We start from the raw sequence: 14,638 nt of genomic DNA, 5'->3' as shown, positions 1-14,638 counted from the left end.
TTTTAATGTATTTGGGGTTATCTTGAATGTAAACTGAGTCAAACTTGTATGCACAAGCTCAAGTGTGTGTGTGTGTTAGCTAGCTGTTAGCAAGCTCTACCCTTTGAACAAGCTTCTGGCATAATTTTGGCAGGATATTTGACCAGTCCTCTTTGCAGGATTGGTAGAGTTTATTTGAACTCATGAATGGCTTTGGGGAGGCCTTTCTAGAACCTTAATGTTAGATTGCTGTATCTTTTAATCAGATTTGGTGTGTTTTGGGGATTGTCCTATTGAAATGGTTGCTAACCATTTAGCTGTTGATTAGTCCTCTTTATTCACTATTACATCTGCTTTGTGCAATGCAATATAACACTGCTAGCAAAATAGCTCCATATCATGTTGCTACCACCACCATGCTTGATAGCTGGTACAGTGTTTTTAGGATTGAAAACCTCACCTTTACTCCTCCAAACATACCGATTTTAGAGCAGGAACTTGTTCCTTAGTTGACAACCTCTTACTTCGTGGTGATATAAAAATGGATAGTTTCCATTTCATGGCGGGCTTAAGCTTTGATGGTTCATGGGTGTTCCTGAACGCCCTAAAACATTCTAAACAATCTCTATATATATATGACCCCGTGTTTATACTTGTGTTTTTTTTTCTTTAAAGTCATTAGTATACTGTACAATCAAAGAAAAAGAACAGTTCAAAGCACCATGTAGATCATGCACATCATGATCTACATGACCACAACTGTATGGGGATTGCTCCTTCATTTTATTTTGTAGCAGCGGTTGTCAGCATATATCATGTTAGGGCACTTGTAGAAAAATATTATTTTACAACTCCGACGCGCTAAATAAAAAAACCCAACTTCAACTGGAACTTCTAGACGAGAAGTTGATCGGATTCTCAGCCTTTGTTTCTACACGGACAGGAAAACGGGCGTATTGTCACCGGAAACGTCCGTCGCTGAGCACTTTCCTTCCTTTTTCCGCGTGGAGCGCAGCATAGATGGCATCGCGTAAGGAGTCCAGCTCAGTATCCAGCACAGCGATGGCTTCTACTGGCGGCACTTTGGACTCTCCCGTAAAGCAGATCCAGATTGAGGGACTGGTAAGTGTTAGTGTCGGTCTGTGTTACCAGCTTCTAACGAGCGGCAGATAAACCGGTTGTTAGCAGATGTGTGCGTTACAGTGTGAGCATCATCATGGCGGAGAGATAGTACGAGGCCCTTTCTGGTTCTGTTTAAAGGGATAAAACGTGCATGGAGCCTTGTTATTCAGTTTTTGGTAAACAAATGGAAAAAAAATTCTGTTTAGAGATTCGAAACTTACTAGCAGACTAATAACAGGCTAATAGCAATCGTCTTTTTGTTAGCCGGTGTGTAGGTTTCATTAAACGAAAGGGGTGTTTGTTTTTAGCACCAGGACTTCCCCGAGTATCAGAATCGTGTTATTGCCGGTGCTGCTTTTTTTTTTTACGATGTAAAGTATTTTAGAGGTTGCATTTGTTAGCTATGTTTATTGTGGCAGACAACAGTACCTTCACTGGCAAATCTGACCTTTGTTATAGATCCACAGAAGGCCTGTGTGCCTTCCAACAGATCCTATTGTCGTGATTAAATTAGGCCCTTGTTAAATAAGTCTTCTGAAGCAGAATTTGCTTTAGATAATGTTAAATCTCTTGTGGCTAGGTTAACAAAACATAGTAAATAAATTCATTTTCCCACTATTCTGCCTCTGCAGCACAAAAACTAACAAGTTACTGTTCTGCCTTTCCTGTTGGGACCTGGTGATACTATTGTTCCTGAGTCTCCCGTAACATACACAGCTAGAGGCCTTTGTTTCAGATTTGTTCAGACCCAGGGTTCTTGGGCACATGTATTGCAACAGTGTGCTGGTTTGTGTGGCTATTGTGTGTACTTTGGACACAAAATTTACTTCCTCGCTGACTTGTTAGTAAGCTCTTGCCACTGTTCATTAACAGGTAAATAGTGGAACATGTTCAAACTGGACTTGAAACAATCCATGGCCTCTTTCCTGTCCTGTAGTACCTCTGCAGAAACAGCAGAGGACAAACTTGCTTCGCTTACGTTCTCCCTCCCTCCTGCCCTGAGTGGCACTGGACACAAAGCAGCTCTTTTTCTTTCTCCTTCTTTTTTTCCCAGTGTTCCTGAACGCAGTAACCAAGACTTAAACTTGCCAGCTGCTGCCTTCCTTTTATCTTGCTCATTAAAGGTGCCCCAGAGTCCTAGGCTCTAATTTCAAATCTGAATATTTCACCTCCATGTGTATTATTTAGACCCTTAATGAGATTTTCTTAATTCCTTTTCTCGGCTTTATCAGCCAAACATTTTAATCGCAACACTTAAATTAAAAACAGTCAGGAAGAGCTTAGTGTGCAGCCTCATTTGAATGGAGACTGCTGAAGGAAGGGTGTCTTTTTCAGGTGGCGTTATGAAATGCGCTTCACCTGAATGCATTGATATGCAGCTGTTGCTGCCGCGTTGCGTCATGACACGTCTGTCAGAGGTTTAGCTGGAGGCTTGCCCGTAGACAGCATCACCGCTGCTGTGTAGTAGAACTGAATTGTTTTCTTGCTTTTGAAGAGGTTTCAGTCACTGATGTTGCCACAGAAGTGGAGAGCAGCACTGCAGTGGGTTCCATTAAACACCTACTGAGATCACACAATTGCCTCTGTTGAGAAGAAGCCTAGATGCACGTCAGACACGCGTCTTATTCTTGTACCACGAATTAAGGAAAAGTCAGAGCGCTTTGTGCAGGATATTTTGGCACCGTGATTTGACGGTCTCACAGACTTGAAAGGCAGGGAAAAAACAAAGTAAGTTTAATCTAACATTTCATGTAACAGTCATTTTCCACTCTCAGCAAGAAGAGTCCCCTTCTGCCCCCCTGGGGTTTTTAGATAAGCCTCAGGTTCTTGAGCCTGTGCTTGACAGGGAGGTGTCATATAATAATGTAGTACAGATCTGCTGCCGTGCACACAGGAGATGGCTTGCTATCCAATACAGAATGCAGAATGATAGCTTTACATATATTCTTCTACATAGCACAGAAGCTATACGTCATGTTTACATGCTATTTATTTTAATTTGACATTCAGAGTTACTTGATACACTCGCTGAAGCACTCACTGAGCAGGTACTTGAGCAAAAAGTAAAGCACGACTGCATCTGGTGCGGCTGCGCAGGTCAAACAAACTTGTATTGTTGAAATGTGAAGTAAAAAAAAAGAAGACTTGGTCAACAATAATCAGATTTCAAGCAGCTCACTGTTCCACAGTTGAGTTAGTTACCTTGCTGAGAGGTCGGAGGAGTGCAGCCTTTTGTCGAGCACCGTTGGTCACGGTGGCTACTGCTTGTTGTTCAGTCACATCTTTAAAAAACAGTCCAGCCATGTTTCATCACCGAGTGCTTTAGATGTGCGAAGGGAGAGAAAAGGATGAGTTTGAAATGTGAATAAAACCCTAAACAGGGAGGCTAATATCAATAAAATAGTAATAAATAACAGTGATACTCCCGTTTGTGGTAGTAGGTGGCTGTGCACACATGGGTGTGTGTGAAAGGAGGCACATCTATACCTAATATAGTAAATATTATAATATAAACTTTATCCACTGCTAATTAGTTGCAGGATCCCTTTGTGACAAATAACTAACAGACCAGTAATTAGCTGCCTCTCCAATGAGTCTCTTACCCCACTGTTGGATGCCAACTAAACCATCCTGGGGAGCAGCTGGCTACGGTGGTCCCTGTTCTGCTCCGCAGCCTTGATGGAGCAGCACATGAACCAGTTCTAAACCGGCTGCAGGTTCTGGTTAGAGTGGCCCTCCAGCTCGCAGCAGATCCTCAGAGCAGAACGAGGACTATTGTTGCCAGCGGCAGTCCAAGATGGCAAAGCTGGACTCAGTCCGACCGTGGAATGAGAGACTCTGAGAGCCATGAGAGCGACTGGTGAGCATGCCAGGAAGGAAACACAAGATGGGAAGGGGGGTAGCTGTTTAGCAACTGAACTTTCAAAATAAGACTGAGGAAATTGCTCATTAGGAAATTGCTAGTGGATTGCGTCATTCTTTTGAGCAGGAAAAAAAAAGGTGAAATGGGTAGACAGCCAGATATTATTGGGGCGGGACCTCTGTGGGGAAACCCTGGTAAGCATTTAATCATATGTTTTGCTGGATATGCTGTGAATTCCTCAATCATGGCAGATTATTCTCCTAGCAATGAAAATACTACATGTCAAGGGAATTAATGGCTAGACTTTGATCTTAAATGAGATTTAAAAAAATTAATTTGAAATTGACTAAGGTGTATTATGGTTTCAGATGAGGTGTCTCAAACATGAAACTGTGCACTGGTTTAGACCAGGCTGCTATCTTGATAGACTGTGCAGCAGGCAGGACACATGATATGCATAAATAGCCTCACTATAAATTAGCCATATTGCTCTGACCTCTGTACTTTCCTTTTAGTTAATTTTTTGGATTATTTGTCTCCCCACATTGCTACAACTGCTCCCATCGGTTGCTGCCAGAGTCAGTGGCTGCTATACATCAGTCTTGGACTACTTCACATTACACGCCAGACTTGGCCTAGCAAAATCAAACATGTTTGAGAAAGATCTCACCACGCCAGCAGGCGAAAGCTGGCAGATGAAGTGGGAATCTGCCGTGGTCTTCATCCGTGGCTTAACCCAACAGACGACTCCTGCCACACAAAAGTGTTTTCTCTGTCAAATATTTTGCAGCTGGCGTTGAGTTTAGAGTCCGTTCACACTTCAGCAACGTAAAAAAAAAAACCCAACCTCATTACGCGATCGTCTCTCTTGCTGTACTTTCTCATAACTTGAGCCCCGTTGTGGCAGGAATATAAGCCCCTTTGTGTGAGTGAGGCAGAAGATTTATGATAAGAATTAAAGGCAGCCAACAGGGGATTTAGACCGCAATTGATTTTGCACAATTCAATTTTAAGCTTGTTGATTTATAATGCACTGTCCACATATCAATCTTGGGCCTCTCCACATGAGGTGAGATCACTGGGTTAGCTGCCGGTGTACTGGATCAATAAAATTATACGTGAGTTTGTATGTGTGTGCGTGTGTGTGTATCTGAGAGAGCTTGAGTAGTAGGGAGGGATGGTACTGGAGGGAGAGTTGGCATGTCTTTGTGGGCATGCAGGTTTGCACAGACGTTAAGCTTTCCAGGCTTTGCTTACAATACCTGATGGCATTTACTGAGCACCAGGAAGCCGGTACTACAAATCCACTGAAACCTCCAGGCTTCCTTCCTTCCTTTTCTTGTAGTGCAGATGCCTCTTTGCTTCCTGTCTTTAAAGCATTTCTGTGGATTCAGGATTTCTCTCCCCCCCCCCCCCTTTTTTTTTCTTTCTTTTTTTTTTAACCCCCCTCGTGTTTAGCCCTATTTGTTTGACCTTGTTGGAGTTGTTTTTGGCCGACTGTCCATCTCTCGCCTCCTCCCTTTTCCAGACAGATGCTGTTTAAGTGTGCGATGAGCAGATCGCCAAGAGCTAGATAGCTGAAAACATTGTGTATCCGTTGCTATCTGCTCTCAATGATGGAGGGAGACTAGAAAAGCTATTTGCTGTTGGAAAAAGGAGCCAAAGCTCAAAGGGGACCGGGGACAGGGTAAAGCAGCCAATGCCACTGTTCCTGGAGACTTCGACTGTAGCCCTCCTCTCCCCTGCCGGATTCCTTGTTATTCTTCCTCGCTGTCTTTGCTACACCTCACCTACTGCCCCACTGCTTTCTTTTTGTCATCCGTTCCTTCATCCACCTGTTTCTCCGTTTCACATTTGCACTATTGCATTTCCTCGCTGCCCAGCTCCGTCACCTTTCTCCCCTCCATCGCGCTCCCACTCAGTTATTTTGCTGTTTCTCCCTCCCTTTCCACCCATGTCTCTCCTCACCGACCTATTGCTCAGACCTTCCTGCCCTCTCAGTCAAAAATGCCAAGGCAGGCAGGCAGGGAATGAGATTTGTTTTTCTCTCCACTCCAACCCATTTGGTTTTTCTTCTCCCGCCTCTAGCTCTTTTTACTTGTTGCATGACAGAGCCAGCGCTCTATTGAAATAAATCATCTCCCCGGACAAGCACGCATGTGTGTGTATGTTTGCGCGTGTACGAGCAGCTGCCCGAGACCAGCGAGGGCTCCCTTATGGTGGTGTTGGCTCTTTTGTTGTGAGCATGGCTTTAGGACTGCCACCCTGCTCCTATGTGTGAATGTGTATGTGTGTATTATTAATGCCTCTGGCTGTGACCTGCCCACACTGTTATCAGCGTGATTTATGCTCTCCCCCTCCACACAGTGCTTTTCAGCTTTTTGTCCTGTTCTTGTTCATTTAGACGCTTTGCCTTATTCTCTGCTCTCTGCCATTGCTTTTCAGTTTTTTTTTTTTTTTTTTGCTTGTCAGTATGCCTGCCACATGTTTGTATTGTGCATGTGCGATAGTTTTTCCTCCGCCGTCCTTGGTGTCAGTATCACAGCATTAGAGCTTAAACCCACTCCTGAATCATTCGGAGGCTTTGTCCTATCGGCCCATTTTTATCTGGCATTAAAAATTAAATGCATACGATGATGCATGGACTCTCTGTCCAGATGAAGCACGATTATGTGGGATATTGGAGTACGAGTCCAAATATACCCTCCCACTGTACAAGGATGGCATTTTTCTTGAAAATTTTATGTGTGCCGCCTCTTCGCTCTCCGGTGTAAATTGCTAAGCTGCACTGAATACTAACTGCCCTTTTGTACACACTCAAGATCAGTGATGCACCAGTGTTTGAGCCTGCAGGTGGTGCTTACCACAGCGGGCTCCAGCACTCAACCACAGGCAGTGATTGCCTTAGTAACTTGTCCCAGAATTTCTCCTAACATAACAATGGTTATTTTTTGACAATTTTGTGGTTTTTATGTAAGAGATTAGTGGCTAGTGAAGAGTGCAGAATGCTTCATTATGCAATCTGTTACCAAAGTAAGTGGTGTTTTTGTTGTGATGTGGGGGTCCCTAGACTGGTTGCAAGTTGATCATTGGGTTACATTGGATTTAGAATCATTAATTAACTTAACATGCACATCTGTGGAGTGTGGGAGGAGACTAAAGCACCAGAGGGAGCCCACATAGGCACAGGAACAATAAGAAAACTGCTCTGAGGCAACAGACCTAACCTCAGCTGTCTATTGGGAGAGCTCTTATAAATTTACCAGAATTTGTTTAGAAATGTTCTAGTTTTAGTATTAGAGGAGTTATATTCTCCCCCCCCCCCCCCCCCCCCCCCAAAAAAAAACCAAAAAAACAAACAAACCTGTTTTACTACACAATTTCATTTAGGGGTGGGTTTTTATAATCGATTTATCGATTAAAATCAATTCTGGCTTGGATAACGTAAAATCGATTCATTAAAATCCTGAATTGATTTTTTAATATAAATTTATTTTGCCCGAAATGTCAGAATCTCTGGTGAAATCTCACAAAATTTCAACAACCACCAAACAGCTAAGACAGTAAATGAGAGCAGGAACACGGATTCTGCACAAAGACTTAAACACACAGTGCGGACCCGCGGATCAGAATCAGTTAGATGTCGCCTTTCTCACAGTCGGGGCTGAAAGCCGACAGCTCGCTGATTCTGATCTGTCGGCGGGTCCGTTAGTTTGATCTCTCGCCAAACAATAAAAATAAAACTGGCTGAACCAGCAGCAAAAGAAGATCCAAACTACGCTTCACATAAACATCGTCATGTATTCACTCTTACTGTTTTGCTTTGACCACGATGCACAGCTCTCTCTCTCTCTCTCTCTCTCTTTCTCTCTCTCTCTCTCTCTCTCTCTCTCTCTCTCTCTCTCTCTCTGTGTACTTCAAGAACAGTTTCCCGTCTAAAAATCTGTTTTCTTCATTATTCACTTGCTTGTTACGCACAAGTCTACCGTTGTTTACAGCGCTGTCGGCCGACGTTTTTTTCCCTTCGTTTTATATACTTCTGAAAAGAAAACCTAATTTCTGCCGTCCAATACTGAACAAATTTAAACTTTTTAAAATTATGCAAAATGCAAAACGCTTAGCTGTGTCTCTAATAAAACCGCTGTAACTTCAGAGGTATGTTGATTAATGGTTTTCTTTTGTTTTTGATGTACTGCAGAATATTTTTATAAAATCCCAGGCCAGGAAAATCACCTTCATGTTTTTCTGTGTTTTATCTTCAGCTACTTTGACACAAAGGCATCTGCTGTGATGCTCACACCCTTGATAAAGTTTTGCGTGTGTGAGCTTCCTTTTTATAGATACAAAAATATGTAAATGTACTGATCTGAATTATAATATTTCTGACTGTCAAAATTTCCCAGATTCAAATCGAATTAAATCGAATCGTGGATCGAATCGATTCGGGACCTTGTAAATCGGAATTGAATCGAATCTAGAAATCAGTGACGATACCCAGCCCTAATTTCAATCACCAGAAATCCTTTTGATATCAAAATATGTCACCTATTACTGGTATCTCAGTGGTGCATGAGATAAGCCCTCTTTTTCATAGTACTCTCAGAGTATTTTAAGTTTTTACATTAAATATCAGAATTTAGTGTCCCTGTGTCAGTATCTTTGTCACACACAATATCCTGATGCTTTGCTGTATTAATTTTTTTGTTTGTTTTTAACTCCCAGTTTCGCAATATTGTAGCTTCATTAGGGGATTAGTATGGATTGTTGATATGATCAGGGTTTTAGGCTCCTCCTACCAGAGTAATGAGCCAATGTCATGCAAATTCACCCCTCATCCCACCCCCAAAAAAGTAGACTTCTCTGTGTCTATCAGGAGAACTACAGACCTTATTCTATGCCACAGACTGGGCTGATAACGAGTAGCTGTGCCCGTCACCACCCAGTTAAAACTGTATTGAACCTGAGTTGTGCACCTGTCAGTGCAACAACATGATTTTTCAACTTGTAATAGTTTTTCCAGAGGGAAGGTGGTTAATAGCTACAGGGGGCTTAACCATATCAAGCATCAGCACCTCGAAAGTTACACAAGCAAACGACAACCACTTGTTTCTACCAAAAGAATGGAACTGTTTCCAGAGCAGCGTGACATTATTTATGTCAAATCTACACATCCATTTCATCCTTGTGATCCATCACAACTGAATACAGGCCCTAGATCATTATTCTTTGAGCTGCAGGGTGCACACAGCTGTCTGGATGTATGTGTGACACTCATTATAGAGCAGGATTTATCTTCAGTGTTGTCATTTAGTGTGTGTTTGGAGTCTCCACAGCAAAATGTGCATAATAAAAATCACAAAGAGCAAAAATAATTGCTTTAATACTGAAGTGTTTCCTGCTCACTCTTAATGTATTGAATTTTGAAAACAATAAGCACGATTAGCGTGCTAGCCAGGTGCAGCAGTTTCACATGGAGAACTATGGAGAATTGGTAACATGAGCATATGACTAATTTGCAGATTAGCATGCTTCATGCTAAACACTGCTGCACCTGTTTTTAACCTTTTCCAAGTAAAAAACACAAGACCGTGGATGTTTACAGCACAAATTTGGCGTCTGTTTCAGAGCTGTTAAACCTCGGGTTACTATTCATATTTACGTTGTTGTAATTCTTTTGCGTAATGAGTAATGTTAACACTTTAGTTTGTGTATATAAGCAGAGAAAACTCTAGTTATGCATGAAGTCTCATTGTTTTTGGGTGGTTTTTGTTTGGTTTTTCTCTTGATGTCACTTTGGGTGTTGGTGAAATCAGAAGCCTTGTCTTGGTTGTTCTTGGTGGGGAACTGATGAGAAATGTGTCATATGTGCTCTGCTGGGACAATATTCTCAGCCACAAAGTGACTAGAGTTGTACAATCAACCTAAAATATATTAACTACACGTTACAATCATAACAACATAAATTCTTTAACCGGAAGTTCCTATTTTCACATTTCCTAGGCGTAAATCACAGGCCTTTATCATGTGTCTTTATTTGCATTCTTTTACTAAATCAAACCACTTTTCTGTACACTAGAGGTTAGACATTATTCTCTATTTGAAAATAAGAAAATTGTTCAGTGTGTTTGTACTGTGATTAAAAAATAATGTGCCAAAGAACAGAGGAAAACATCCATGTGACTTTTAAACAACATCTCACACAGAAAATCCTCAACTCACACTAATGAGCTCAAATCAACATGACGAGCAGGGACACAACTGTATTTGGTACCATAAATCAAACAATAGCAAGAAATTGCATAAAAGCTATAAACGACAAGATGGATAAAATATTATCAATTCAGAAAATGAAATCAATTTTCAGTAAATGCCACTGAAAGCAGGATAAAGAATCGTCAACCTCCCTTTCTGCCTCCTTTTCTACTGCAGCACTAATGTTGCTCTTTTTTTTTCCCTTTTCACAGGTGGTGCTGAAGATTATCAAGCACTACCAAGAAGAGGGCCAGGGCAGTGAGGTGGTTCAGGGCGTCCTGCTGGGCCTGGTAGTCGACGACCGACTTGAGATCACCAACTGCTTCCCTTTCCCCCAGCACACAGAGGATGATGCTGACTTTGATGAAGGTAACTAAAAGCAGTGTGCCTGCTTTCTGTTTGCTCCATCGATCTTCTCCTGCAGCTGTAAAACTGCGAGCACACTTATCACATCACGACAGTGTGAAATAAATACCCGTTAAGGACCGAGCGCAAGTAAAACCGTAAAATGATGGTGTCTCCGGTGACTGCAGCCGCTCAATTTATGACATGATGATATTAAGAAATCTTCAGCAACATGGGAGCTGTGGTATTTGCTTATTGTGAAATTTTGAAACTCCACTGTAGATAAGAGCTGCTTTGTCATTTAAATTCTGCTGCGTGACATTATGAATTGCAAATTTGGATGATTAAGTTTTTAATTAACACAGTGTTCTTGAGTTGATATACCAGATGGCTGTGAAAACATTGACTTGAAACATTTCTGTGGAAAACGTATATTGTTTTTGGCAGGACAAAAGGTGTTGTTGTTTGTCATTAATTTATTTTGGCATGACTGACGTGTGAGCCAAATGTTATATCAGATATTGCATCAAACTAATTTGTTTTTACAAATTTACAAGGGTGAACAGAAAGTTTTTGAGTTTTGGGGGGAACTACTTTGTAGATTTCTGTGGATATCTCATTAAAACTGACCCTTATCGCGCCATGTATGTTAGCTTATCTAACAGCATGGAGGTGGGGTCGGGGGAAGAGATTGTGACCAGACACCTGGGGGTGCTCATCTCCCTCAGAGCTGAAGGGGTGACACAGGTCCTGTGTTGCTGGCTGATTTAGGTTTAACTCATCTGCAGCGTTGCCGCCGTTCTAGGACCGGCTTCGCCCGTGATGTGGAGTCAGTCGGTGCATGGCGTGTTTGGTTTTAGAAGAATTACCGCTTGCTGGGACGCCTTTGTTTGCATGCTAACAGGCTGTCATCAACTCAAGTAACGCTCTCGTCTTTTTCTCCCCGTCTCTCTTCTGTTGCCGCGCTTGCTGCCTTGTTCCGCCCCTTCACACGCACACGGTGACAGCCGCAGACTGAAGTGACAGCAGAGGGTACAAATTATGAGAGAATCTAACATGCCAATAAGTTCACAATGGAATCACTGTGTGCTGAAATGAAAAGAGGGCACCAAAATTGACTAAATAAAGTAAATTCAAGGTTGTTATTATAATTATTATTCATATTTATATTTTTTGTTTTTTGGCTTTTTGTAACTGATTTTCTGAGATGATCTCACAGTAAACTTGTATCAAGAACGAACTCAATGTCTGTTTTCTTGAAAGTTTGCGTAAGATATCCTCCGGCGTCATGTTAAGGTCAATGCTGACTTCTAACTAAGCTAACTAGGTGCTGGGTGTCCTACCCTGTCAGTGCCAAGGGTTGACGCGCAGTCCTAGCTTCTGGCGTTACAGGTGGGCGGTGCGAACGTGCACGGGTTTTGATTTGGTCCTTATCCGCACATGTTTTCCTTTCCCCTGCTGCTTTTTGTCAGCATTGTTATCAAAGAGTGTCATGCCCTCTGACTTCTGCCCTTCCCCTATCACACCTTATTGTTACTCTCTCCTTGTTAGCAAAAAACCCCCCACTGCAACAGACTGAGGGGTGGGAGGAACGTGAGGTGCTCCCGAGAACAGAGGAAAGGGAGAAATCCTGGTCTGTGAGGCTTCAGCTGCTAACGAGCAATAGTCAAAAATTCAGCGGCATATGCAAGCGCCAATGGTGGCTTAAGGTTGTTAGTGTCAGGAGCAGCTCACTCTCTCTCTCTGTGTCGGTGTGTGTGTGTGTGTGTCGGTGATGGCTTGTTGTGTTATAAACACTGGAAGCGCTGGATTTTCCATCTGTCATTCCCTTTAACTTAACAAGGGCTTCAGCGAGTAGCGTCTTGCTGTGAACTCTGGGAAATTTACAGAGCTACAATAGAACTCTGCTCAGTGGGGATTTTGATCCAGCTGTAAAAGGTGACAGGCTTCAGGTTTTCTGTCAGTATGGAACAAAATTCAAAAACGGAGATGGAAATGGGATTCATTCATGTTCTCCGTGCTCGCGACCTCTTAAACAGCAACAGCACATCATAAAGCAGACAATTCTGTAGCTACACAGCGCTCCGATCTCTGCTCTCCAAGCTGACAGAAAGTTTATGCTACGCACTTACGCTACTACACATTTAGAAATAAAATTGAAAAGCAGATTTAATGCCTGTACATTTGATCATGTTGGTCTCACACTCGAGCTTGAAATGTCTACACACACACGCGCGACCAGTCAGGCCACCCTTTTCTCTCCGTCTCGTCGCCCCTGTAGCAGTTGTTAGTGTTTCATCTGTGCTGATGCTGGGGCGGGTTACCTCGACCAACTGTAGAAGCAGCAGAACAACAGAGTTTTGTTGAAGAATGAATCAGACATTGTAACTTACTCCTGGAGACATTTATATGCTACTACTGTGTTATAACAGAGTATGAGTCATATCAGGTCACAAATGCATATTGAATTAAAAAACGAATGCTGTCAATGTAACGTGTGCTGCTATTGTACTGACAAACAATAGGCAGCGCTACTCACTGATACCCAGGCCATCTGCCTGTATCAAAGATTTTTAACCACGCTGAATGTTTCTGCAAATAAAGTAACTTTGCTGCAGCGCAGTAGCTTGGATAATGACTCAGAGGTAGTTGCTCACACTTGAGTTGGTGATGCTTTAATTGTGTATGAACCAATCGGATAGTGATCTTAATAAGCTGCATTCTTCACTGAGAAAGAGGCTTGGAAATTTTCTTATGATGTGGATGTAGTTGCCCAGATTGAGCAGTTTTTTTTTCCACTTATAGCTCTGCAAGCTAATGTCAAGAACATTTCAGAGCTGCAGTGTATGTGTGAACACAGCTATGGAATAAAGGAAATTAACTGAATGGATTGGCCTCATGCATCAGCCAGCTGTCACAGATGCACGATACAGCCATTTGAGTCTGTGTCAGACCGATATGCGATATGAGTATCGCATTGCTCCATCGCTACTTTCAATCAGTGCTCCATTAATCTGTACCTTGCTCTTTTTTCTTTCTTTCTTTTTCTGTAAGTGGACAGAAGCAACACACACTCACTCAGACACGCACTGTTATACTGTAGACTCATGTACTCTAGAGGCACATGGGTAACGCTGTCCAAAATCTGAACATTTTTATCAATTTTTGATGACTTTTACAGCGTTTGCTTCAGACCTATACCTTTTATTTCAATGCAGCCTTATCTCTGACCATTATAATGAGACTCTGATACATATCAGTTAACCAATAATCTCTGAGATAAAGCTGGAGATTTGGGCCTTCACAGACTGAGCTGAGAAGCGTGTACTCTCTTCACCTCAAATCAGCCACCCTCAATACATTTTGCATATGTGGATAGATTGGTGTGTGTTCCTTGTGTTTTTGTGATCTGTGTCTGTGTACACCTAAATCATCTTACAGTGGCTCATTGCCTGCTGGAGGCCCCTCAGATTAGAATTACTCCTCGAATCTATCTCGAAATGAACAATGGGCAGGATTGGCAGCTACGTGACTCTTTTTTTTTTTTTCCCCTCCCTTCCCGTGTGTCTGTGTGTGCGCACATGTATATGCTATGCTATGCTTTCATCAACAGGTGCCAGTATAGAGCTGTAGTTACAGGACAGTCAGTGGCAGCAAATGTGACCAAAATGAGTGAGGAATGAGATAAAGAGTAATTGAGCACGCACAGCAGAATCGGCCTCAGATTAAAAAAAAAAAGAGAGGGGAAAAATGGGAAAAGAAAAAAGAAATGACCTTGGCTGAACCCCAGCCCTCCTATCTTCCAGTGTCCTTGCACACACGCTTTCCTTGCATCATTGACAAAATGTATTGAGAGAAATGTGTGGAACTGCAGGCACTTATTCTCTTGGCATTTTGTGCAGTAGAGGCACTCAAATAGCATGTTAATGATGTGCATTGGCCCGACTCTTTTGTTGTGATATCAGCAATATTACAAAGCAGAGGTATTTTAGTACAGAGCGACTATCACAGGGTTTTCACTGGTGTATTTCAAATCCACCAGCTAACCGGACTCAACTCATCATCTGGGTGTTGACT

General features: G+C 42.3%; 1 protein-coding gene across 1 annotated transcript in view; it reads left to right on the top strand.

Moving 5' to 3' along the window:
- Positions 1 to 943: 943 nt before the first annotated feature.
- Positions 944 to 14,638, top strand: part of LOC146507875 (eukaryotic translation initiation factor 3 subunit H) — a 60,799-nt gene continuing 47,104 nt past the window's right edge. The window contains exons 1-2 of the mRNA XM_085176183.1: positions 944 to 1,101; positions 10,429 to 10,585. Of these exons, the coding sequence (XP_085032309.1) occupies positions 1,000 to 1,101; positions 10,429 to 10,585 (259 nt within the window). The 5' untranslated portion in view covers positions 944 to 999. The remainder of the gene's footprint in view (positions 1,102 to 10,428; positions 10,586 to 14,638) is intronic.

This window comes from Neolamprologus multifasciatus, chromosome 11 (genome assembly GCF_963576455.1).
Source record: "Neolamprologus multifasciatus chromosome 11, fNeoMul1.2, whole genome shotgun sequence".
NCBI classification, from domain to species: domain Eukaryota; kingdom Metazoa; phylum Chordata; class Actinopteri; order Cichliformes; family Cichlidae; genus Neolamprologus; species Neolamprologus multifasciatus.
The sequence above is the reverse complement of the archived record's forward strand: the minus strand, read 5'-3'. Positions and strand labels throughout refer to the sequence as shown.